We start from the raw sequence: 27705 nt of genomic DNA, 5'->3' as shown, positions 1-27705 counted from the left end.
TTGATGTCGATGCAAATCATTTTCTATTCGGTACATCCAAGAAAAAAGAACATCCTAGCATCCTCCAAACTAATTTAACAATCTGCCATTTGGCCTTCTCGTGTTTTTCCAAGAAGTTGGGTGGCACCAGGGTTTACTGTGGACAATATTTACCACAAGGACACGCGGAGAAGTCTCAGTGGCTTTCTATGTTGTGGCACCGACACGTGTCTGATGTGCTGTCCTTTTTCACTCTTTCAGTCCTTTCCCCCAATGACACATCCACAGGTAAAACGTCTGCCAAGTGCATGAAATCAACAGAAGGTCAATAGCAGCTTTAGTGTGAATATGATGATTGGGTCGGCCATTGGTTTTAAAATGCGGTGTAAATTATATATTTTTTAAAATTTAAAATTTTATTTTAATTTAAAATAAATTTATTTTATATTTTTGAATAGCTTACATGTATTAATATTTAAAATAAATTTTAAAAAATAAATTTTTATTTTAATATATTGTTAAATAAAAATATTTTAAACCAACGTCTTTACTCAATGTTTAACACATAGAAAAATGTTAATAAGTTTGTGACATGATCATATCAAATCCTCCTCCCTTGTGTTTTCAGCCGGTAGAATCAGGGCGAGCTCTGGTAAACCCTAACGGATCTCAAAAATTAATTGCAAAATAAATTAGAGAACGGTCAGGGCGCGGCAATTTCAAGTGTTGATTGACACAAGCAGTAAGCATTGATGAACGTGGATGAATGGTCATGAAGTGCTGGAGTCATATGCATCATAGGCACATGAGACTTGTTTGCATCTCATTCTTGCCACCTCAAGGAGCTGTTAATGCATCCATCCCTTCGGCCTATGGTCGTTTCCCGTGAGCCGTGACAATGGTACGGCCACTACCAGACAGTGTATTGGTCTGATCATAGAGCTAAAACGTTGTTTAAATATGTTGAAAATATTTCACGATAGAAATAAATGTTTTTTTCACACAGTAATAAATTTTTAATATAACAATGAATCAATATAATTTTTTATATAATAATTATTCATAAAATAGTTATATTTTAAATTAAATTAACTAACTATTATTTAATCTTATCTTAACAGTTATAAATATTAAAATTAATTATGAAAAATAATTCAAGTATGAATTAATCTCACATGTGCTAAGTGTCATATATATATATAGAGAGAGCATTAGAAAACCTATTAAGAGTCTTTTTACTATCACTTAATTTACTACACAATAAAACTTTATATTTATAAATATTAGGAGTGAATATTTCTTTTTAACATGAAATAAATATCTTTTTTTTTTTTACAAACAACCAGTAAAATCTACTCGCCAAAAAAATAAATTATGGTGCAGTGAGTAGGCTTTGCATAAATTACGGCAAAGCTTGATCTCGTTGAATTGATTTCTCTCAATTTATATGTCCTCTTACTGGAATACGATCTATTACAATAAATAAATTAATAGTTATAAATCCTATAAAACATAAACTTTTTTTACTCTTGTCCAATGAATGCTGCTTCCAGTTACAAACAATCTGGAACCAATGCTGAATAAAAGCACAGATTTATTTTCAACAAATGATGAAACAACTAATCCTTGAGGACTGCACATTGTCAACCAGCGCCATGCTAAAACATCTTATAAATGTACGAAAGAATGTCGCAAATGGATGCGAGGAAGTGGTTAACCGGCCACCACCGATGAGAACCCACCTCTGCCCCCACAACATTTAGTCTCACTAGTATTGACTCCCTTTGGGCATTAAATTCGAGAGGCACCGCATTGTTCATTGGATTTTGCTTTTCTTTAACCATCAAGAACAGATCCTTGCCCTTGCCGCGTTATTCAACGAGCTTTTCTCTTAAAAAATCATCAAGCATGCATCCTCAGCATGACTTTCATGGAAATTATACCTTATTTTCAAACTAAATCTCTTTGATTCATATTTTAAATAAGCCATTTATATTGCATTTATAAAAAATCATATCCTGCAATCATTAGTCAAATTCAAATTATAAAATGAAATAAAAAAAGGAGTAAGCTATTGAAATACCCTTTTATAATATATGTCCTCTCAATAGTATTTTTTTAATAAAAAATCAATCAATTTTAACTTTTAGCTTGACCATGTTCTCTAACACACACTTAGGTACATTGATTTGTTTTTACGTGCATTGTATATGACAGCTTCCTTGTTAATTGACTTAAATTCACTTTCAAGGATGTGTAAAAAGAAACAAATAGGTATTTCTAACGAGAAAATTAAGAGATTTACAGATGAATATATTATAGAATTTGAATAATCTAAAAGTTAATATCGATTGATTTTCTTAGATACAAAGATTAAGATATAATGGATAAAATATACAGAATATAAGATTACACTGATATGTTTTTCTAAAAGAAAATATTTATCAACTAAGCAGGGTCCTGGATTTTTGTTATTCGTAAAGTAGAATATTATGCGTATTTTGGTCCAAACACGTGTCAAGGGACTAATAATTCATTACCACCAAAATCAAAGCCCCCCGTATTGACTCCTTTATGTGAGTTGAATTTTCAAAGTCAAATTCATGCAGCACTGCCAAACGTGAGCTTAAACATATGCCCATGCGTCAAGAAACTGGACCGCAGTTCCTTCTTTCTTCACGCCCTTTTCAGGGTTGGACCCGTTCCGGAAACGGCTTTCAAAGGAGTTCCGATTAGGACTCGGTCTATATAACTCAGCGAAGGGTTCAGGTAAACAATGAAAAGTAGCATCACCGTGTATTTTGGTGCCCTCGTGCAACCCCATAAAGCCTGGTTCTTTTAACTTTATGTCGCTTCCTAGCATCACATCAGAGATTGAAAGTTTTTCTGAGAATGGAGGATCAATCAATCCAATTTGTCAACAAGAAAACTGGGCCAAGTCATTCACGCATAGATACAATACTAGTAAAGTAATGAGGATCAAGAAAAGGAAAAGAAGCACATGGGGTGCTTGTGTCTAAACAATTTAAACTGTAGAAAGGAAAAGGAACATTCCCCGTAACGGAATTCATGTAATCATTGTCCTTGCTGTCAGTGCTCACAAAATCCTACACTACAGCTCGATGTTAGATAAATACTCCTAACTCATCTAAAACTGAAAAATGAAAAAAAAAAAAAAAAAGGAAGAAGGAAGAAAATTCCTAGTTCTTTACAATAGCCCAAATGTTGTCCACAATTAAATTGTCCAAAAAAATGATGGTTCTTTTTTCTTTCTTTCTGGGTTTGAAAATTGAATTTCAATCTGAAATCATTGATATTGTACCACTTGAGATGCTGCCATGGCTGCCATCACAGATTGACAAAGCTCGCTCCAAATTAGCAACAATGTCAGTCATAGTTGGCCTATCTTTCCCTTCCAAATTCACACAATGCATTGCTGTGTATCCTACCAGCTCCACTGCTTCTGCTTCATTAAGCTCCGGCGGACCTACCCTGGGATCCAAGATCTTACCCAATTCATTAACCATAATCTTAGGCACTGCAAAATCAACTATACTTGTTGGTGTGCCTCCGTTATCATCACCCTTGAATATGGCTCTCTTTCCTGTTAAGAGTTCTAATAATACCACACCAAGGCCATAGACGTCACTCTTCGCAGTTAATACATTCAGACCATAGTACTCAGGATCAATGTACCCAACTGTCCCTGCTGCCTTTGTTGGTCTGCAATTGTAATTCTCTTCTGATCCCGGACCCATCAATGATAATCCAAAATCAGAAACTCTTGCTGTCCAATTCGCATCCAGCAATATGTTAGATGACTTGATGTCTCTGTGAATTATTGATGGGACTGCATAGTTGTGAAGATATTCAATTCCTCTGGCAGCATCAAGTGCAATCTTGATCCTCACTTTCCATGAATTTATCACACTACTGATCTTTTCAATGTTGTTCTTGTCATGTAAATGGTCATAAAGAGCTCCATTCTTCATGTAATCATAAACTAGAAGCCTCTCATCTCCATCTTCACAATACCCAACAAGCCTTACTAGATGTTTGTGGTGAAGCCTCGACAAGAATGCCAATTCTGAATCAAAGGCACTCTCTTTCTCTTGAAACTTCTTCATCTTCTGCCCTGTTTCCCCTCTCTTAATCGCCACTTCACGGCCATCTCTCAATTTACCTCTATAAACAACACCAAAGCTCCCTGCACCAATCTTGTTCTCCGGTGAGAAATTGCTGGTGACAGCAGCAAGTTCAGCAAGACTAAACTCCTCAGCTCTATCAGCATGCTTTGATGACGTCCCACTCCTCTGTCGTCTCATCGCCCTCGAGCTCTGGCGCCTTATCGTTGATGATCTCGAAATTAGACCGCTATTGTTGGAGGTCGTGCCACCATTGGAACCATCTCTAGTAATTGTGGGCTGAACTGAATTATGCACTTTCTTCTTACCAAAACAAACCCCATTCCACAAACAATAAATAATCGTGCAAATCCCTGCAAAGCCCCCGACTGATCCAACAACAGCAAACACCAATAACCCAGTTGTCAATTCCTTGGACGGAGATGACTTGGGCACTATCGATGGGGGCGGTGCTGATGGTGTTGGCATCGAAGCATTGAGCCCACAAGGCTTGCAAATATTCCCTGAATCGGAACACAATGTCTCAGACAGTGGATACAAACCACATTCACTACAAGAAGATTGCACACATGGCCCTGGTAAAACCTCACCCAATGGAAGGTGAGTCCCTGAACCATTAGGCCACCCTGGTCCCCAACACATAACTGAAAAATTCAACGTAACCAATCCACAAGTAAAATTAGACCCGGAAACAATAGACTCAAAGAGAACACCTTGAATCTCATTCACATTATATTCACCGTCGCCTCCCCAACAAACAACCGATCCATTATTCTTTCGAATCGCGCAACTATGGCTATCCCCAAGAGCCAGCTGTGAATATTCCAATACATTATTTGAAGGAACATTCAATTGACCTAAACTCTCATCCCCTCTGCACACCAAAAGCCCACTAGAATTCACACCACAAGCATGCAAACCACCCACTTCAAGACTCAACATTTCCATGTCTCTGAAACCAATCTCAATCTCTCTTGCAATTGTATCATTACCCCAACACTTGACTCTATTACTTTCCAATAAAATCCCACAAGAGAAGCCAAACCCACTTGAAATTGACTTATATTTATCTCCGTCACTTGGTGATTGATTGCTTATATTACCATCTCCTCTCCAACACTTAACAGTTCCTGTTTTATTGAGGCGTGATGTATCATTAACAACCGCACACACTTGATCATCTCCAACAGAAAGATTTTGTAAAAGGACAGTGTTGCTAATATAGACTCTTTGAGAATCAAAAGGCGAATTCCTTGTGTCCCAGCATAAAAAAGCGTAGCCCCCGGAACGTAGGCCGCAGAAGAAGGTGGAACCGCCTGAGATTGAGGAAAAGGAGACGTTAGGTTGGACAGTGATGATTCCTTCCATAAGGGTTCGTCTGTAGCAGGTGATGCTTTGGGTTGGCTGGGAACTCACGATGCCACAGACGGTGGAGGTGGCGGAGATGATGGCGAGGGTGGAGCCGGAGCCCAAGGCATGTGTTAGAGATGGAGATGATAAAATAAAGGAGAGGAGTGTGAGGGTGGTAACGAAGAGGGTGACGGAGGAGAAAGAGGAGAGGGGTAGTTTCGTCATGTAAAGGAGTGGAGATTTTTGGTGACGGTGGAGGAGGTGGGTTTTTGGTGATGGGTTTGCTTCATTGGTCTTGTAGGTCCAGAGAGAAAAGAGAGTCCTGAGGAGAGAGAGGGAAGAGAAATTTTGAGCTACTGTATGTTCATCAGATTCTTTTTTGAATTTAAGAGAAGGATGAGTTCGGAGAGGAAGGGAGGGGGTTTTAGTTCTGTCTTCCGTGCAGGTCACCCAAGTCTCTCCGGTCCCTCTCCTCTCCTCTTTTTCTAAAGATGTGTTTGGAAGGCTAGTGTTTTTTAAGGGAAAATGAGAATTTCTGGAAGGAAATTTTCAAGATTTGATTTAATATGTACCACGTGGGTTTTGTTGTGTTTTCTATAACTGAATTTTTAGGAAGGAAATTGAAGATAAGCGTTGGGAAAAAACCATGTATAGTAAGTATACGGGATGAAAATAACAAGTTAAAATGGTTTATATTTATTATCAATTTCGTTTGTTTTTTTTTTTAAATAAATATCTCAATATCATTTAAAGTGACCAAGTTTTTGTTTAATTAGTTAGTAGACATGTTATTTCCTTATAAATCTAGACCCAACTTCAAATCCCACTTCAACATTAAGTATGAATATACGTTTTTTTTAATTTTTTTTATATAATTGTTGGGAATTGTTATGCTTTTAGAGCTGAAGTTAATTTTTTGTATTACGTGCACAAACTAACTGTAAAAAAAATATTTAATGACTAAATAAAATAGAAAGGCTTTTTTTATTGAAAGGATAAGCTAAAAAGATAAAAAATTAGGTCTCAAGGGTATCAGATTTAAAAAATAGAAAAATGAGAGGATCATCTTCGTATATTAGAGAACGTTCAGTATCCTGCAACTTCCCAACACTTTCTAATATCAAATCAAACTGCAAGATGATTATGAAGCAGCATTTTAGTTTTTTTATGCAAATTAGGTCAAAATCCCGTAGTTTCCCAGCAATTGAAGCCACATCTATGGTCTTTTTTTTTGCCATTAAATGAATAGATTTACCAGGCACTTTCTTCTCAAGGAAACACAAAAGCACCTTTATGATCCCGTCATTACTGCCGCAAGAACCACCATACGAGCGAAACAACCACGCCCCCGCCCATAGTTTTTGGTGGCATCCGCGGTGTAGGTGAACTGCAATTTGCCATCCTCGACGACCCAAAAATTGTTACAACTTGTACGCGGCTAGAGAGTGAAGCACATGCACCATGCCCAGTTGAATTTTTTTTATAAAAAAAAAAGAAAGAAGAAGAGAAACGAATCACGGAGGCAATGCAAAGGCAATTTTTTAATTGAACAGGTAGTGATTCTTGACTACAAGAGTATATGTATCCTTTCGACTTGTATTTTAAATGGAAATTGTTTCATTTAAAAGGGTATATGACGCATCCCAGTATTTTTGTTTAAAAGGTTAACTGTCAGACAGAAATATCTGTAATTTTATACTCAAGATTTAACGTAATCTAACTGGGTCGAACAGCATGAATTTTACGGCTGACTGCTTCACCTGAAGCGTGAGAGATAGAGGAGGAGAGAGAATGAAAGCAGAGGAAGAAAGATGGGTGTGGGTTTTTGTCCTGCGGTCAATTTTTAGCTTGCTTTTAGGTTTCTTTTTTCTTTTTATTGAAGGATCCAACACGTCTGATAGAGACTAGCGAGAACTTAAAAGGGAGCCTCGTTTAAAGAAAGCATCCATCTTTTGCCCAATTCATCATTTAAATGTTGTCTCGACTGTGTCCATCTTCTACCAAATTCTTGACATGTTCAACTCGGCTTATGGATCAGTCCGCTGATAACAACTTCATCTTGACATGTTTGATTCTACTTTTTAAAAAGGAGATATCTTTTTCATGTAATATTAAATAAACAGATTACCAATGCAAAGTATAAATGAAGATTCAAGCGATGACTTGGGCAAATTTGAACGACCGAATATTACTCAACTTTTTAAAAAAAAATGTTAGTTATGTTGTGTGAAACTTGTTGGGCATTTGAATAGGTGATATTATAATATTTATTTATTAAAGCCTAAGTATATTTATATATTATTTAACATAGTTTAACAAATCATCTATATTAAAAGAAAAAATCAATATTATTAGAGATAAATAAAAAAAATTTACAACACATATTAAGAAGGAGTATAACTTTATTCAAACTCTATTTTCATTGCTCTTATATACTAGTGCACATTGCAACAGTGTTGTTGCCTTTGACAACCCTTTTTTTTTTCTTAGTCTGTCATATTTTGTACTCTTTTTTTTATTTTGCTCTCGAATAATACTTCTATTTATAGGTATTAATGTCAAGACAAAAGACCATAAATTATAGCATAAATGGTGGCAGCACGTGAGTTGCACTATTTTTGTCAATGGTTAGTGCAACTATAATTGTATTTTTTTGACAATAACAACCCTACCTCTTAGAGTAGGCTGTAAAAGTTGTTGTTCATTAAATAACAACATCCCAACAAAACTATCTAGTAGATGTATATAATAGAGTGTGGTATGCGAAAACATAACACTATCGTCACCTAACACCTTTTATTTTTCTTGTTTTTATAATTGGAAAATATTGAAATTATTTTTATAAAAATTATTTTTTAATATATTAAAATTAAAAATAATTTTTAAAAATAAAAATATATATTATTTAAATGCATCTTAAAACAAAAAAAAAACACTTTAAAAAATAATCATCAATACAATTACAAATATTTTATCAATTTAATTTAAATAAAATAGATCAATTATATGCTAGCTAAATTGATAGGATGTAAATGATTTGAAAAAATATATCCAAATAAAAATTATATCCATTTTAATATGATTTTCGATCATTACATGTGAATTAATTTGAATATGTAAGGTATGGAGAGGTAGCACTCCTGAATTACTGGAGTTCTTTCTTGATAACTTTGTATTGCCTTGTTTTTTTTTTAAAAAAAAAAAATACCTTCCTTGCTCAGACAACGAATTGAAATGCTTGTAGCAATAGGTAAACAAATAAACCTTAAATAATAATAAATCATTTCTCTCTAATTAGCAATATTGTTATCTCTTAATATTTGCAGAAATAAAAAGGAAATGATTCAGTTCACTTAATTACGTTTCCTTGTGGCACTTGATCAAGTATTACTGTCCATCCCTTTCATGATCTGCCCCTCTCCATTTCAGAATATCAATAAAGGATTTGTTTTCCTCTTTTTTAGTTGATACTTCTCCTGAAAAGTTACACACAGATTCCAATGGATAATTATTATTTTTTAAAATATTTTTTATTTAATAATAAAATATTTTTTATTTTTTAAAATTTATTTTTGATAAAAAAAAATACAGTACTATCACAGGACACGGATCCACAGTGCAGATAAATAAACTTAAAGTCCACTTGCAAAATCTTTTCCCTTATAATACACATACACGCACGCGCGCGCGATTCTCATGTTTTATTTTTACTCCATCAAAAGCTTGCTGGGTAGAAGAAGAAACCCGAAATCTCCTATTGAATATTTTATGATTTCTTGGATTGAAGTTGAAGGCACTGTGGATTCAAATTGTATTCCGATGTATCAGGAAAATCTGTAGGAGAGCACTGTAATCATTTCATAGATTCTGGATTCAAGCTCTAAATTAACTGTGCGGAGATCGAAAGCGGGCAAGCTATTTTCCCAACTGCCAATGGATAGAAATCGCGCTAGTATAACTTCAACGCATTTGTCATGAACCAGCTCACACTCTGCATAATGATCTTATAAAAATACAACAAGTACTTGGTGAATTATTTTTTAAAAAATAAAATCTGATGCAATTGTATGCACAGTTGCTAATTAGCCCGGCCCGTGCTCCCTACTTCCATAGAAAAAACGGAAATTGGACTTTGATGATAATATGGAGCTACAGTGCTGGCTCCGATTAAGGGAATCTGAAGAACAGCTCATATTAATAAAAACATGTCAACAACTTGACGCTGGTTCTGGGAACAAGGAAGATGAGGAGAGGCAGTGAACCCAGGGCCTAATTTATGTAATATACACAAGAATAGATTAGGTAAAGACACATAGTCAAACCTGTCTGTAAAAGAGTACATATAAAGAAATTCATCATAGCTAAGTAGTTAATGAGTGTAATCATATCTGCTACACGAGAGAACAGCATGACTAATATACTAATGGAACATTGCAAGCAAAGAACAACTTTTTCAAGGTAAAGCATCCTTTATAATCAAATCTTAATTATTTCCAGGATGTAATAATTGGTCTTTACAATTTTGTAATTCTGTCTTTCTTACAATTAGCACCAATTATCGATTTTGCCTTCTGTAGTGGATGACATTTAGCCGTTCACATGCAAGATACTCCATTATATATGTCTCATCATTGCTAGAGAATGACTTGTTTTCTCTCTTTTTTAATTGTAGCTGAAAAATGACTTTCTTCTTTTCTATTAATTCCCGCCGGTTAGGCCTGGGAAGTTTGTCCTTTCATAATTTTGTCAACCTGATGCACAGAGATTTCTTTTAGGAGTTTTTCGCTTCTTTTTTATTTTTATTTATTTATTTTAGGTTTGTTTATGTGTTCTTCCTCCCCACGGCACCCTTGTAATAACAGCACCCAACCCATGTTTGAAGTCATATAAGAAATACCCTTTTAACCACCTTATCTGGTGTACTTCATCTGATTCTAAAACATGACAGATTCAAGGAAGGAAGCTAGCATCGCTGCCTAAACTCCAGGTCCTCTCCATTAATCAATTTAAGCAATTATACACACAATTTTTCAGAAAGTATACTGTGGCCTTGAAAGGAAACACATTATCTGTAACAGAACAGAGAATATTCAATCAAAAAATATATACGTGTGGGAAAGAAAAGGTGGAAAGATGGTCACCCTTGAGATTGAAAAGTGGCTGCTTTCTGTCACCGTATACATGTACATGTAGGAGTTCTAGGTTGTCTTTGCTACTCCGTATATAAACTTTATGAACATGCAAACCTGTGAAAGGCGTCAAGTTCCTAACATCATGTCGGAGCGCTACTCCATATATAAACTTTAGGAACATGCAAACCCTAATCATCGAGTTGGCAAAGCTACCGCCGCCCATGTGCCAAAGCAGGGTATTACTTCTATGCTGTGTTAATTTATGGTGGCACACAATATCTCACTCAATCAAACCTGGCGAAGGGGAAATGGCACAAGTTCGTACTGGAAGGCCAATAAAGAACTGTAGTAACAGTCTACTTCTTAGGACTGCTGGAGTTCTACGACGCAAAGTTTAGGCAAGAAATTCTTCTACCAAACCAGCCCTGAAAAGAACCCCACAGCTGGGAGGCAACTACATAAACCAGGCCACAAGGTGCCAAAAAAGGAGCTGGAGGGGATAACCATGCTTCTTGACAATCTGAGACTCTGAAAGGGTTGGTCCACAGCAAGTAGGATAAGGTTAGGAAAATGGGAGCATCTTGACGAAAGCTAAAAAAGAGGGCTTCAATATAGCATTATCAACATAATTAGTTTGGTCAGTGCAGTTAATGTGCGGACATCAAACAGGACCGGTCTTTGCCTCATTTGACTTTTTTATTCAAGATTTGTTCAGCAATTTAATTTCTTCAAAGCTCATCTTAACTATCCTCGTAGTATTAACAGCAATAATCCACGTGAAATGGAACATTCAAGCAGTAAATACTCATCAAGAAACCAGCTGCACTGCCACGGAGACTAATGAGGAACTACAAACCTTCATTAATAAGGTGCAGATTTACAAAAGTCTGAAAGATACATAAATAAATCATGCAGACTGCAAGGTGCGAACATGTAAAAAAAGTTACAACAAGAATCAGAGTGTAATGTTGTACCTATTTGACAACTAAAAGCAGCAGATAAATCCCATTCCTGAAGCTGTGTTACTTCAGCTTCCATCAATGCATTGATGCTATACAAAAAGCCATCGCTCCTACAATGAGATGCTGCCTTTGAATGAAATAACTGTGGATAGTACAAAGGAGGGCTGCTTTCATTGCAGATGATCTTTTATCCAGCTACGTCCAACCAGAAGCAGGGATTCCCTGCTTTTGAAACCATTCAGGCATGTGGAATCTTTCATAGAGTACAGGTCTCACATCTTTCTGCTGAGAGAGTTGCTTGAGAAGTGGAAGAAGTACATCCAGAAGCTGAACAGCCCATAAAAATGGATAGAGAGGGGGAAAGTAAATGAACAAACAAGATTGGGGGATAACTACGAATTTTAAGTAATTTTAGACCTTTCTACCTGTGTATCGTGTGGTTGTCCTGCAGAAAATGGAACGCATGGAATTCCATTTAGTGGTTGCAACAAGAAACTGAATGGATTGTTGTCAACAATAACAATCCGGCATGGATCCTTGGATATGCAGGAGAGATCTTTCACATGCTCCCGATACTCCCTGTATAGTGTTCATATACAGCATGAGTGGTCTGACAAACTAAAAAAGTAAATCTTAAGCGTAAGAATACAAGAGAAGTTAATACCTTCATTTAGAACTAAATCAACTATACAGAGCATCTGCATTTGATTAACTTAATCACCCACAGCATCATATTGTTTCATTATCAGGAATTCACGTGTTAATCATCAAAACTTTCACACCCACTCAAAACTAGAAAGATGGGTTCAAACCACTAAAAGTGTGGCATAAAGCACTTGTGAAGAATTGGACATATTATTGAAACCAAGCAAATCCATTACAATTAATAAAGAAATAAGATCATTATATGATGCTTAAAGAATGATAAAGTAGCTAGACATCGCAATTCAAGAAAAAAAAAGATGGTAAATATGAAGTCACTAACTAGAATACCAAGGCTCCATTACACTGGAAATTAGTGGAAGCATACATCATCTGGTTTGAGTAAAAAAAGAAGGAAGTGAATTCAAGATCCAACCAACCAATAGCCCCAGAATTAGTCAGGATTGGCAGGATGTGTCCTCAGAAGCAAAGCGTGAAATTAATTTCCACAAAATAATTAAAACCTTATTTATTTTGAAAGCAGAAAAAATTTCTAACATGGTATTTATAACAATTATAACTTATTTGAGGTGTATTAGATTTATCTTGTAAGAACTTAAAAGAAATTTTCTAGTATTTACTTTAACACTAACCACTGACAGATATTACAGATGATTAAGTAAATTTTCTACTTAACATGAAACCATAGTAACTTGAGTTGACATGCAAAAGGTAAATTTTGCACGATCATAACAAGATGTATAGAGAAACTCTAATATATACAACTGGCAACAAAAAAATATATTCCTAAAGACTAAGTTTTAACCGTTTCCAATAAAATCACTCCAGAAATAAGTAATAGTCATAACTCATATCCAATTCAAAAACAGATGTGTGCAGACTTCATTGTAAAATACTGTTAACTGGTGTATACTTGTATATTCAGCAAACTAGAAGGACAAGAACACAGGTTCAACTTGTCCTTGTGAGAGGCCTTTTCATCTAAAGAAGTAAATATCCTAAATTTTGAACAACTGGCATGCTGTCAGCAGTTACAAATTCAAGGAAGAAAGGAATTGAGGTGGGAAAAACCAGAAAAATATAAACACAGCAGCTTGTGCTTACGTGCTAGATGTTGAAGGCCGATAAAGACGCAGACTAAATCGATTTTCTGTATCTATTCTGTCAACAAGTGGTCTGGCATAACCTGCAAACATTCAGAAGTTTTATATCAAACTTGCTAAGAGATTATCAATAAAGAGGGAAGAGATAATATCCAATACAAAGACTTTAAAAGCCAAATGAACAGTGAAGTTATGATCAAACCTTCAAGTCCAGCGGTAAATAGCACAAGCTCTGCAAATTCACTAAGTTGTTTTAGGAATTCATCTAACCCTGGACGCTCAAAGACCGTGACATAATTGATCTTAGGTTTCCCTTCACATTCCTTCAAGTCCCAACATTCTCAAGTCAAAATAGTATATCTTATATAGATATTGCACAACAATTTTACTTAAAATGATTTTCAATAAGAACCTTGTCTGAAGATACGCAATCCAGCTCAAACCACTTCAACCCAGCTTCTGTTGCTTGATCGCGCAGAGCAGCTGGCAAACTAGATGTTTCATAAGCACATACTAAAGTTTCATCCAAGTCAAGAACCACCTGCAGTAAATATCTGGGTATTTTAAAATTTCTAACACGGTTTCATAAAAGTTTTGGGAAAGTAACACATGTTAGAAAAGTATTAGGAAAATACTAAAATAGCATAGTTTGAACACAACCGTTGTTGAGAAGAGACAAGAGCAATTGAATACAATTGTCATTGAGAATAATGGTTGTTCTAAAAACCACGTCTCTCTCAATTCATTAACCACAATTGTTATTAAGAATAACGGTTGTTATTGAGAATAACATCATTTTAACTTTTAGCAAGCAATGCCATTTTTCAAAAAAAATCCTAAATATTTTGGAGTCAGTGTCATGTTGAATAATTATTTTTAAAGAAGCAGAAAAAGAAAAGAGAAAAACCTGCTAACACCTTTCCCACAAAGACTTCACAGATTAGAAAGTTAAATACCTAAGACCAGCAACACATATCAATGCATTGCCCTCAGAATTCTAAACCCTCTCAGCACACTAGCACATGAAAAATCAATAGTAAGATTTCACAGCAGTGCTGTATTTATTCCGTAGACTTTAATTACCTAACTCACATTCCAAGTGACAAATTGAAACAGATATCAAAGCCTATAAACCCAGAAAAGGGTAGTGCTGTTAGAACTTCGAATGTTGAAGACTTAAAGGGAGGTGTAAAAAGAAGAAAAACAGAAATAAATATAACAAATGTAACCCACGTATGATATGCAAATACAAGAAGGTAAATGTAAACACTTGAACACGAAATCATATCATACACAACGGGAAAACTGAGCAAGATGCTAATAATCATCTCGTCAAATGGAACATAAGACGCGAAAATAATCTAAAGCATCTACATACGCACACTTTACTATATCACATAAAAATTAAACAAAGTTTCTAGATTTAACTCATAAACATAATTTCTCAAATAGTTCAATCTACACCAACATGCAACACTGTTCTAAATAGTGGTAACAGGTCATAAAGCTAAAACTAGAATTTCCCAATCTATTACTGTCACCTAATTCGAGTAACTAACCAACACCTTAATTTAGCCTTAACTCTCCATGCCTATCTAAATCATAAAATAGAACCTAGCTAACCGAAAAAACTAACAAACTCGTCAAAAAACAACTCCGTCTTTTTTTGGCATAAATCAGAACACAGACAGAGCCACTTTTAAAAGCAAATATCGCAAAAATAACAGCGGTAAAAAGAAAATAATAAAATAACATTAGAGTCATGAACTAATGGGATTCAATATCATGATACCTTGAGTTTCTGGATAGGTTCGTCTGCGGAAACGGCGGCGGTGCCAGCGGAGATCTCGACGGTAGCGGGAGGAGGATCGGTGGTATCAGGCAACTCGACGAGAGGCAAAGGTTTGAAAGGGTGAGAAGAAGAGAGAGTTTGGGGTCCAACGGCTCTAAGGATCTGTAGCAAGATATGGAAGAAGAAAGCTAGCCAGTCCCATAGTGTCCTCCATAATTGTATTGAACGCGGTGAATAAACCACCTCGGGCTGAGTCAACTCAGCCATTGATGATCAGTAGCTTGTTCGATTTTAGAGGTAATTCAAAATCTGTTTTTCTTGGTGGAGGTAACAGTCTAAGCTGTTAAGAGAGCCAATCAATTTTTTTTTCCTCGCTGTGTGCGTTTGTTTTATTCTATTATTCTATAATTCCGTGCTTTTATTATGGTGATGGTGATGAGGAGAGATGATGTGGGTGTGGTGGTCGGAGGTGAGTTGAGTGATTATTCTGAGATTTGATCAAAGTCAAGAGAAGGATGGGAGTCAAATCTCACGCGCTTTTCGTTACGGGTGGGAAAGCTGGGTTTATTGATGCTTGCCCGGCAAGACCCTTAGCCCTAATCAGGAACAATTATGTTGTTTTATAAAAAATTAAGAAAAAAAGTTAAATTATAATTTGATTGGTATGGTGAAGCCACGAGTTTACTTTACTTGTTGAGTCCATCAAATCAAATTAGATTAACTTCAAATTATATTTAAAAAATATTTAATCTAAGATCAGGATTTAATTAGCCAGATTTCGAGAGGAATTACAATCTCAGATGATTTAGTTTGGAATTTAGTCCTTTGACCGAAGATATGAAATAATTGTAAGATTTTGTGTTTTGATTCCTGATGTATAATCAGTAATCCGACGTGGAGCGGGACATGAATTCGGAGAATTTTTTCCTCTCCCCTTTAGATAATCTGTGTGTTGTTTGACAAGTCCTGGATTTTATCATCCAAACTAAAAATCTTAAAAATTGTGGATTTTATTGAAATTAAAATAATTAATGTATAAACAAGCAATGCTTGATGATGAAGATCATTGATGAGAAGTGACTATCTCCAAATTTTGATATAGTTCGTTTAGTAGGTTTTGTCTACGTTTTACTTAAAATACATATACAACATGTTTAATAAAAAACAATATATAATTTATTATTTATAAATTCTATAATATTTTTATATTTGAAATATAAAAAAAATAAAACAAATTATTGTTGTTTTTAGAGCAGCTAGGTCAAAGAACATTGTAGCATGGTTATATTATTTACGTGGACAGTTGAGAATTTCTTCACTGTTCATATGAATAGTGAAACACATGCGCTATTGTTTCACCTTGACCGAGTTTGGTTCAAAGTTTAAAATATATTGTACCGGGTTCAATTCAGTAAAATAAAAATTATTTTTTATTTTTTAATTATATTTTATTTAAAAAATTAGTGTTTAATATTATTCAATGATACTATATAAATTAGACGGAGATCATTTGATGACGTGGTATTTGAAGAATTTGATCTCAATCCTAATTTTGTTCCTGATTATATTTTACTTGATATTGCTACGTGCTTAAAAAACAAAGAAAATTATAGTTCTTGTCGGATGTATTTTATACCTGATGAAATTATGGATAGTTTAATAGAACAATAAAAAATATTTTATATAAAGTATTATTTATTTCATGACATAATAGCAATAGTTAAATCTATAATATTTGAATAAAAAACCATCAATATTAATATATATCTTTTAAAATTATTTTATAATCTCAATTTCAAAACCATTTTAACCAAATATATTAAATTATTTTTTATTCAATCTCAATTTCAACTACAGTTTTAACCAAACATGTATAGATACTAAATCAACTTCAATCAAAAATATTTTTTATAAAATAATTTTTTTCAAAGTACAATTACAAAAGCTACCATAATACTAAACAGACTTATATATAAAAAAAAAGACAAAATTTACGGAGAATTTTAATTAATTACTCATAGTCAAGTTAAGAAATTAACAACCACGGTAAATATAACCAAAACTAAATGATGGGTTTTTCTTTAATAAGTTATATAATAAATTTTGATTATGTGATTCATATATAGTAGTGAATTTTGTTCTTGAAAATATGTTTTCCGAGGAGGAAAAAAAAAAGCATTCATGCTATATAAAAAACTAAGATCTTCTCCTCCTAGTTGATGTAAAATAGTGTAGTTAGATTTCTTTTAATATAACAAGATATCCACGATTCATTACTAAAAAGAGAAGTTTATGAATGTGTCTATGAAATTATATACGAACTAAAAGGAAAAAAAACATTTTACTAAAGAAATGATATAATTGTAAATTTTTTCAATTTTTTTTATTATAGTGGTAATAAATTTGTAATTTTTAGGGTTTTTTTTTTTTTAGAAAACAAGTTTTTCTTATATATTTTTTTTCTATATATACTTTATATTTTATCGTTTTACACTTGGTCTACTTATAACTATTTTTTAATTATCTTAGTTTGTTTTTGTAATATTGTTTTCTTTTTTTCTAGTCTTTTTCTTTATATATTTTTTTAAAAATATTATTTTTTTTATTTTTCACACTTTGAATATTTATCACTCCACTCACTTGACTTATTGATACCATTCTTTTTATTATTATCTGTAATCAGCACATTTAAAATGCTTTAAACAAGAGCCAATCCATGCGAATGCCTTGCACCATACACTTTGAACTCTTTATTATTGTATGTGACTGAATTCCTCTTTTTCGTCATTCATTCTCCTTGGTCCTGGCTCTATTCATGAAATATCTGTCCCTTTATTATATTCTAGATTGCATATTAAATCTATAACGCATGCCTTGTACTAAAACTATAATTGCAAAACAAAATCAGTAACTTTCAAAAGACCTGGTTTTAAATGGGATTCTGTTAATTATAGAAAACATACTATTCTTCGAGTATATGATATTATATGGCTAAACAACATAGATCTTTCCGTGCTAACTACTAACCAAAAGGCTCCCGATTGAATGATTGGATTGAAGTAAATAAAAGCAATTAAAAGATAAAAATTAAACAAAATATAAAATTATTATTTCTCCTCAATCTAAGATAGATAGATATATATATATATATATAAAAAAAGCCCAAGAAAAAAAAAACATTAAAAAGAAAAGCAACACCCAAAAAGTGAAGGAGTCAAACTTGGCTTGCATGAGAAAAATAGAAACAGAAGAATGAAAGGGGAATAGAAGGATCAGCCTGCTGCTAGTGGTTTTCTGGAAGAAAAGGATGCCTCTGCTCTGATTTTGGGTTGTTTAATTCGTGGCAGAAACAAAAAGGCAATAATGAGGTACAATATTCCACCTTGATATAACCTATGATGGTGTGTGCTAGTTAAAAAAGAAAAGAAAATAAAATAAAATGCAGGTCATGAAATGAAAAGATTAACTTGTATAATATTGTGATAACATTTATTTTTTAAAATGTTTTTTATTTGAAAATATTTTTTATTTTTTTAAATTTATTTCTAATATTATTGCATCATAATAATATAAAAAAACTAAAAATTAAATTTGTTTAAAAACGTTTTTGAAACAATAAAAATAAAGAGGCTGGTTCCACGAAAAACACAAGCAAGCAACAGAGGTCTACGTGGAATGGATACGTGTATGATGGGAAAGGTAAACGAGGAAGGTGATGGGTATGCACGCGTGGGCAGAGAGCGTGTAATGTAAAACAGAGGAGAGAGAATAGAGAAAGTGAAAGAGAAGGGGTAGGGAGGTTTCCTTTTATTGATTAATGAACAGAACAGAATCAGCCACTGCCAAAGAGAAAAGGACAATATTTGGCTCCTTTTATTTTCTTTAACACCTCTGTCCTTCACTTCTGTGCTAATTATTACTTACCACTACTGCTCCTTGTAAAGTGATCATGTCCTGAAATTAGGCCCAGGTGATCTCGTGAACTTCACCGCTGCCCAGAACCAACTACAACCCGTATTTCTTTTTTAAAAAACAATGTTTGAATTTATATTTTAAAAGTATTTTAAATATATATATATATTATTTTTATTTTAAATTATTTTTTATATGCTTTTATATCATTTGATATTAAAAATAATTTTAAAAAATAAAAATATTATTTTAATATATTTTTAAATAAAAATATTTTTAAAAACACAGTCACAAGTAAATATAAAATACATTAGTTTTATCTGATGGGCTGTGTAGCTCAATGCTGACGGTGGCAAGTTATTAAATTTTAATGATTTCTTACCTATACCCTTGGGACACATTTCAAAACAATATAATATGCAAAATTTATAGATTTAGTTAAAACTAGTTTTTTCTTTTTCTTTTTTTCTGCGGGCAATGTTTGGCGACAAGTTTTCTTTAACTTAATTTTTTTTATATATTTTGATATGTTAATTTTAAAAATATTATTTAAAAAAATATTATTTTAATATATTTTAATATAAAAAACAATCATAATTATATTTTTAAATAAATATTTAAATATCTATATGCTAAAAAATCATACAGCATGCAAAGATATAAGGTTAATATCACCAACATTATCTTTCAATAGAAGCTTTAAGCATAGGAACACATACCACACAAGAATGTGCTTTATTGTGAACGACAGAAAAAAATTAACACAAAAAAAATAGAGTTGGGATTGGGAAATTCTTTAGTATTGTCATTAAACTTGATTAAATGAGTGAACTTTGAAAGCCATGATTTAATTCTTTAACTAGTCTAGGTTTTAAAGTAAACAATATAAACTATCTTAGTATAAACTTGAAGGAAATCCAAACAACATATAAAAGCATGATTTAGTTTTGGTTTTTTTTTTAAGATGATATCTTTAAAAAGAAAACATATTGAGATCACAATTTAATGAATTACCCTAACTTTGTGACTTGTCTGGTTGGAGCCATGATTCAGATTATGAACTTCATTAAATTTAATAACCTTTTTTCATAAAAAAATATTTTTTATTTAATTATAGGATAAAATATAATTTTTATAAAATTTATATCTCATATCATATCATAATATTTGTTTAAGATCGCGATAGCTTACAAAAAGTAAATAAAATTTGTCATATTAGCTAATTTTCATTAACCCTGTCAAACATGGATGATTAACTCAATCAAGTTTATTGTTTGTAAACACATAAACTAGAGTGAGTCGAAGTCCCACCCCACCACATGAATCCTTTATTTATACCTAATAATCATTCTCATAAACATACAAACACAAATCTTAGAAGTCGCATAATTTTACGAAAAGAATATTTTATCCATATATAAAAATGTTTATTGAAGACTCAATTATAAAATGATTTATTTTTAATATAAAAAATATGGTTGTTTATTTTATTTTAGGATTTTTTTCATGAAAAAAATAATAATTTTATTTCGGCCATTTATTTCTTCTCTTTTTGACTCTTTTTTTTCCCTTTCTTACTTGCTTCTCCGCTAGTTCTTGATTTATGCTGGTAAAAAATGATTATCCAATAAAAAATAATAGTTTAATTAAGAATTCAGTAGATGGATATCTACATTGACTGAGACTATTACAATAAGGAGAAAAAAGAAGAAAAAAGAAAAAAAAGGGAAGAAGAAGAAAAGCAAAAGAAAATCTATATAGCCACGTTTACCAATTTTCCACATGTTTTTCCGGGAAAGTTCTCCTTTTTCTCCTTCAAAATTTGGTATGGTCCAAGAAGAGGTCTCTCTCTCTCTCCCCCTCGAGTGAATATAGAAATTTGGTTCTAACTGATGCTCCAAGTTATCTACGGCTTCAACTCCAAATAGCCGCCTTATCAGATTTGGACTAGCAAGGGATCAGCTCTAGGTTTTTCCTAGTTTTCTCTAGGAAGACACGTTAATCACATGCCATTTCTATATAGATACCCGAATGGGGAGGGAAAAAAATACCTTCGATTCTTTTTTATAACTTCAAGCTGTCTGTGACTAGTTAGAGTCCCCAAAAAGCGTATCTTTATGTATTCAGCGCAGCCCACTTGTTAATTCAGTGAAAAGTGCTTTCACAAGAATATTTTTTAGATTTTTTTTTTAAATTTAATATTAACACAAGAGCACCTAAAAAAAAAATAGATTTGATGTTTTTATTGAACCACAGAAACAAAAACCGCTGCTGGGCAGGGTATAAAAACGCATTTGCATTGAAAAGACATAGATTTATGTGGCCTTTTGAAAGCACTGCACGCTCGTTGACAGCTCTGGAGGTACATTCCCAATCAAATGATACTTACAAGCCCCACCAAGTGAAGGAAGAAAAGAGAACGCAAGAAAACTTCCTACACAAAATAAATACGTACTCAGCAAACAAGGGTGGGGTATATAATATATATGCAGCATAGCATGTCTGATGTGGTTGCATACACTGAAAACCAAAACTGATACTGGAAGGATGCCTTCCAGAAACAAGAGACATAAACATAGTCAAGAGTGTTAAACTCATCCAGAACTTCAGTAAGAATGTGAAAGCCATGGGTGCTCTAGTGCCTCCTTTGCAGTTAGTCGCCTCAGGGGATTGAGCTCAAGCAAGTTTCTCATGAAATCAATGAATCCAACATCAGAAATTTGTAGATGATGCTCCAGTGAGGACTCTTCAGGAATAAGGTATTCCATTTGATTTGTCTCCTGGACATGGAAAGCGAGGTACGAGTCAGAATTATGATTGGCAATATATTTCATCGTCCTTGAAGACAATTGAACTCAACTAGCATATTTAATCACGTCGTTTTCAGATCTTGCTCTCATGCGGGTAATGTGCTGCCTGCCCTTGTTAAACACTCAAAGCATAGATAATGAAGAGACACATCTCCTTGGCCCTTTCTTAAGAAAAAGCACAAAATAAAAACCTAAGTTGATTAACTATCATACAGAAATTAAATGAAAATGAATGACCACAAGCTGATGGATGCAGAGTTTACAAGAGCGTAATCTTTCCCTCCCTCCTGGATACTTTTATACATATTATATTCCAAAAAACATATTCTGAATGCATAAAGGTAAAAAGTTCAACAGTCTGCCAGTCCACATGTATCTTTTGAACTGAAAGAAATATGACAAACCTCATTTGAATAATACAAATCGTATTCTTCTGTAAAGTACTTGTGCGTTTCCTGTCCCCTCACCAACATCTCTGGATGAATAGGACCCAGCATACCAATCATGCGTGCGAGGATCATTACAACGGCATCATTTGGAAAGAGCACCTGACAACCCAGAGCAAACAATATAGGTTACCAGGAAAAATAATCACTGAACGCTCAAGTCAACCCTGGGCGGGTATAACTAGCAGCAATATCCACTTTAATTTTATTGAATGAAGCAAAGCAAAGCCTGACATACTTCCCCAGAGCACAGCTCAGCCAAGATGCAGCCAAGAGACCATAAGTCAATCTTCTGGTCATAGGGGAGACCTAGAATGACTTCAGGGGCTCTGTAGGAACGAGATTGAACATACAGGCACAAGTTGTCTGACTTAAAGCAACTGCTTCCAAGATCAATAACCTTTATCTCACATCTCCTATAACTCTTTATAAGAATGTTTTCAGGCTTTAAATCACAGTGAATAATTCCCAGGTGATGCAAGTATTCTAGTGCCTCCAAACATTGACGGGTTATGACCTGCGAGCCAAACAACCAACAGCCCACTGTTATACACATTTCTAAACCAAGAGCCGTGGGCATGATAAAAGAATGAGGTCACACCAAAGAATCAGAAGGAATGCTAATATGAATTGAGGCTTAACCTAGCTAACCTGCAATCTGCTCAAAGTGAAATAAGCTTTTCCACCTGATTCTTGACTAAATTTCTGAAATTCATACAGGTTCGCCTTAAGGAGTTCACAAACGATGAAGAGATGCTCCTGTTAAGGTTCATTAATTAGAAAATGTTAGTAGGTGTTCAAGAATTTGCCAGTAAGAGGATGGCAGAAAATTCTTTTAGCAGGCACAGAATAGCATCTATATAAGGAGAGTGATTAATGAAACCATGCCAATTTTTTGGAGAAAAAATTAACTACCCATATTTTCTAGACATACTTGATGATAGAAGTAGTCATAAAGGCGCAAAATGTGATGTTCATCCGCCGGATCATGCTTGTTGACTATCTTCAGAAGTTTAATTTCATCTAGACTCTGATCAAAGAAATCTTTGTCATTTTTAATAATCTTCAAGCAAACATCCATTCCTGTGTGAAGATCATGTGCCTGAATGACCTTACTGAAAGCAGCTGAACCTAGGTATTCCGTGACATAATATCTGCCAGCAATGACAGTATTTAGCACAATGGGCAGATCCTTGTTTTCCTCAAATCCAGTCCTGTAGATGGCATACCAAACAAAAATGAGAACAGAGTTCTAAAAATTTAACCTGCATTGCACAAGCATCAAATCTCTGTAAAAACAAAGTACTAACAGCAGGATTAATTCCATGACTACAAGATCTACAGTAATAGGAGGGAAAATTCTCTACAGAGGCAAGTCTGTACCTTCTGATCAAGAATGGGTGGATAAGTTGCTAGCATCGAGAAACAGGTCAGTATTATCTTAAGTTATATCGATTCCTAGTGATTTAAAACCAGCTGCCAAGGCAGACACAAAAAGTTGAGCTAATTTGCCTATTTCATGGGAAGACCAACCCAATTTTAAGACTCTCTCACTTGACATGCATGCCAAAATTTGAAGCACAAAGCAACACAATTAATCAATCTACTGTCTTCAAGAACCTGTTTTTCCTGTGTATAACTCGCAGATTGAATACTTCATATTCATCCTCCTGGTTATAGTACATCAAAAGTTCGGCAGCATCAATATCTTCTCCACCTATAGCAGCCTCAAGCTCGTGGGCTTCTCCATTTACTTCTCCACCATCTCCGACTTCAAAGTCATCAATTACATTTTCTATGATGTCAGAGGTACTCTTAAACCCTTCAATCCAGTCACTGTTGAGACCTTTTTTACAATAGTAATTAGCATTCTCGTTTCCCATGTGCACATGGGCTATATCATAATCAGCAAGGCCTTCCCCACCTTTTAGCTGAAAGTCACCTAAATCAGTTTCTTTAGAGCTCAAGTAGATATAGTCAACAGGATTCTTGCTGTAAGTCCCTCCTGTTTTTTCACAGCATTTGCAATTGGAGGCTGAACTACCATCCCCCTCAATGTCTCCTTCAAGCTGGTTTCTTATATCAAAATGATAATAACTCATAGAGTGAGCCTTGTTTTTATTATTCACAGACGTGATGTTGAAAAGACACTGCTTATCCAAGTAACCAGCTGTTCCTTCAGTTTCACCTTCAGATTTATCATACAAACCCAAGTAGTTTTCAAACTGCTTCTCAGTCTCTGATGTCATGACAAACTTATCCTCACTCGGACAGCTAAAGTAGTCTGGCCCATTGAAGCAGGGAGTCATGAAGTGGCCATCCTCTTTCTCATCATACCAACAAAAGTCATTTTGCAAGTCAAAATCACGGTAATCACACGCTGTGCCAAACTGAGACAGCCTATCAGATGAAGTTTTTGAATTAGCCTGAGATGGAGAATGAAGTCCATATGGATTTGAGAACTCTGCAGAAACAAAAGGGGGTCAAAATGCTTAATTGCCCTGCCAACTAAAATTGATATAGAATAGCAACCCAAACTACAAGCACAAAGCACGAAAGAATAACCATGGCAGGATACCAGAAACGAAACAATAGTGTGATAAAGAGTTTTGCAGATAGCTTTCATTCAGCATGCAGGCTTCGATAAAATGCTCACACTAACAGATTGCTAATTTATGCGGTATATTCTCAAACTTGATTCCCAGAGATTATTTGGCGTCAGGATCAGTGCTTTGACTAATATACTGATTGCCATATTCTGAAAATGAAGTGATGATGGACTATTAATGGGGTGAAACAGAAAACGAATTTGTAGAAATGATGAAGATGAGAGGTGAATTAATCAGAACAATGGATTCAATATTTTTTCTGAAAACGAGTGCCTTCCAGGACAAATAATTCTTCCGAATTTGACAAGGAAAAAGAAATGACGGAGGGTGAAATAATAAGAAAAAAGTGGTTTTGTAATCGCTAATATGACGTCAAGTCCCTTACTTCAAGTCATAATCAAATAGAAATTTTCAATAACGAGCCATTTACTAGTAGGAATCTTGCAGGCAATTTTGGAGCTTCAATTGCAATGATACTCTAATAAAAGAATAAAAAAAACATATCAATTTGAAAAACTTCCACATTGCAGTAAACCATATGCCATCCATCAATCTACAAAAAATAAGATTTCAATCAAACAACATCAAGTGTCCCCTCTGGAACAACTGATGAAATCGGACCGATTCAGAAAGGATCAGCGTGACCATTTAGCAAAGACGACACGCACAAAACAATAAATTCTTGATTCTAAATTTTTCACGATGTATGACAAGATAAAACAAATAGTATCTGCTTCATCATAAGCAATATGATTGATCAACAAACTCAAGCAGAGCTTTTAAAAATCGTATTACCAGCATAACATAAACACGACTCAAGATTCTTATCTCTTGCGCATTTCTTCATCTTCTATAATGCCTTGATCAATCAAGAGATTTATAATTAAAGAAAAAACAACCAATCAAGAATTATACTTTAATCACAATCAACCAAAAAAACCTGATATAATATCAACGACTACCTGAAGAGTACACACCGCTGGCAGTAGTAGAGGACCCCAAGCTAACAAACTCATCGGCCGACAGAGAACCAGAACTCGGTTGCAACCTCTCGCCACCGCCGCCAAATCCTTCGACCTCCAGTAGCCGCCCATTCGCCTGAATCCTCACGGGTGGCAAGACAAACAAGAACTTCTCAAAGTCAAAGGAACCCAATTCAGTGTTTCTCTCATTCATGTCCTCTTTAAGAGCCAACTCTGCGTCCTTCAACCCATTTTTGCGTAGAAAATCCAACACTGCTTCCACGTCCGGGGCTGCTAGTCCTGTTTCTGTTTCCGGTCCCGCCATTAAAGAAAGTCAAAATATTTGAAGCAAAGAATAAACTCGAGAGCAACGAAAGAGTGGTGCTTGCATGTGAATTAAGTAAATTTGGAGGGTCAAAAGTGGAAAAACGCATAGCATGTTTTAAGGTTTGCATGCCTCTGGCTGTTTTGCTGTAAGGCTGAAGCCAGAGGGAGGTTGTCATGTCTTTGTATTACCAACTCTGGGGAGAGGGTTTTTTGGGGTCACGTGACACGTGGATAAATCAGGAGCATACAAGACTTAAGTGGATGGTTCTGATGGTTTTTTGGTCTCGGTAGTTTTTGGTAGACTGTCATTTTGCTCGTTTAAGGGGACCATTTCCTCCTTTTTATCTTCGAGAAAGCGTGTGTTGATCTTCTTTTTTTCACTTTTTGGTAGTGTGGGGCAGTAAATCTCTTTTCCACTGCTGGGCGTGATTTGGACATTGATAGAATTTCTGGGTTTAATGAGACTCCTTGTGGGTTAATTAAATCAGCCACTGCTTAAAAAGTTCTACCTTGACATTTACCTTGACTTTTCTTGTGTTCGAGATCTTGTTCAGTAGCGTTTTAAAAATAAATTTAGTTTTAAAAAATATTTAACTGTTATTTTTATTTAATATTTGTTTTTGATGTAAAAAATTATAAAAATTCCGAACACTATATTTATAATTTATAATTGCAAACTAATTTCTTCATCCAAAGACTTGAATCAAGTTGACTTTCATTCCATGATATACATGGTAGTATTGTTTTGTTTATAGAAGTTTATTTAATTTGAACCGAAATCCCAAAACCAAAATCAAAATCAAATTATATGCGTGTTAACTGTAAAATCTTGTTTAATCACTTCATAATTGATTTACTTTTTGCAGTTAATAATCTAATTGGATAATTTCATTTGTTCCTCGCACTAATAAACAGGCAAGGTGATATTTGTCTCTCCCCCCCCCCCCCCCCCCTCTCAATGACATTTACACCAACCCACGAAGGATCCTTGTCTGCCATTGTTGTATTTCTACTTCGACTAGTAGAAAATAGCAATTCTGAATCACTAAGAAATAAAAAATTCTTAAGAAAGCTCTTTCACCTTGAGCCCAGGAAGATTCCCAGTCCCCGATTTTACTATCCTTAATTTATCCTTTACTTATGAGAAAATTAAGGTAGCTGCTTTCCTTTGGCTTTTGGCTGAAAAAAAGATGCGAAGGCTATACCAAACGAATAATTGATCACCTATTGTCCCAAAAACATCATGATAGTGCCCTAGTTTTTAATTTCGGTGGTTGGCTACTTTTCATGATCAACAACAGAGACTCTTTGGTATTGGAATTGCAATTGTTTTGTAGAATAATTTTTATTTATAAATATATTAAAATAATATTTTTATTTTATTTTAAAATTTTATTTTTCACATCAGTATATTAGAATAATAAAAAAAAATTAAAAATTATTATTTAAAAAAAAAAACACAAACACGCTACATTGCCATTCATGAAAATTAGTTGCATTTATCACCCTCGAA

At 34.2% G+C, this 27705-nt stretch overlaps 3 protein-coding genes across 9 annotated transcripts; all 3 read right to left on the bottom strand.

Annotated features, from left to right (window-relative positions):
• Nucleotides 1-2972: 2972 nt before the first annotated feature.
• On the bottom strand, nt 2973-6006 carry LOC105133586 (putative serine/threonine-protein kinase-like protein CCR3). The gene has a single exon (XM_011037639.1). The coding sequence runs from the start codon at nt 5697-5699 to the stop codon at nt 3276-3278; it is 2424 nt and encodes an 807-aa protein (XP_011035941.1). The 5' UTR covers nt 5700-6006; the 3' UTR covers nt 2973-3275.
• A 5398-nt stretch (nt 6007-11404) lies between these two features.
• Nucleotides 11405-15641, bottom strand: LOC105133584 (Haloacid dehalogenase-like hydrolase (HAD) superfamily protein). The gene is made up of 6 exons (XM_011037638.1): nt 15127-15641; nt 13747-13875; nt 13537-13657; nt 13336-13417; nt 11994-12147; nt 11405-11895 (listed from the first exon to the last, which is right to left on the bottom strand). The coding sequence occupies exons 1-6, from the start codon at nt 15391-15393 to the stop codon at nt 11764-11766; spliced, it is 885 nt and encodes a 294-aa protein (XP_011035940.1). The 5' UTR covers nt 15394-15641; the 3' UTR covers nt 11405-11763.
• Nucleotides 15642-21257: 5616 nt separating this feature from the next.
• On the bottom strand, nt 21258-26452 carry LOC105133583 (serine/threonine-protein kinase ppk15-like). Of its 7 annotated transcripts, none has more exons than XR_843826.1 (8): nt 25863-26445; nt 23915-24758; nt 23229-23508; nt 22946-23053; nt 22533-22811; nt 22253-22396; nt 21558-21818; nt 21258-21472 (listed from the first exon to the last, which is right to left on the bottom strand). XR_843826.1 is itself a non-coding variant. In XM_011037637.1 (8 exons), the coding sequence occupies exons 1-8, from the start codon at nt 26188-26190 to the stop codon at nt 21645-21647; spliced, it is 2235 nt and encodes a 744-aa protein (XP_011035939.1). In that variant the 5' UTR covers nt 26191-26452; the 3' UTR covers nt 21487-21644. The 7 variants fall into 7 exon arrangements, 6 of the variants coding, with proteins under 6 accessions (XP_011035939.1, XP_011035937.1, XP_011035934.1 ...); XM_011037637.1 differs by lacking the exon at nt 21258-21472 and adding an exon at nt 23553-23632 and having other exon boundaries at nt 21487-21818; nt 23229-23509; nt 25866-26452; XM_011037635.1 differs by lacking the exon at nt 21258-21472 and adding an exon at nt 24873-25052 and having other exon boundaries at nt 21487-21818; nt 25866-25947.
• Between the last annotated feature and the right edge of the window lie 1253 nt (nt 26453-27705).

Source organism: Populus euphratica, unplaced genomic scaffold, assembly GCF_000495115.2.
Source record: "Populus euphratica unplaced genomic scaffold, PopEup_1.0 scaffold36.1, whole genome shotgun sequence".
NCBI lineage: Eukaryota > Viridiplantae > Streptophyta > Magnoliopsida > Malpighiales > Salicaceae > Populus > Populus euphratica.
Note: the sequence above shows the minus strand (reverse complement) of the source record. Positions and strands in the feature narration are given on the sequence as shown.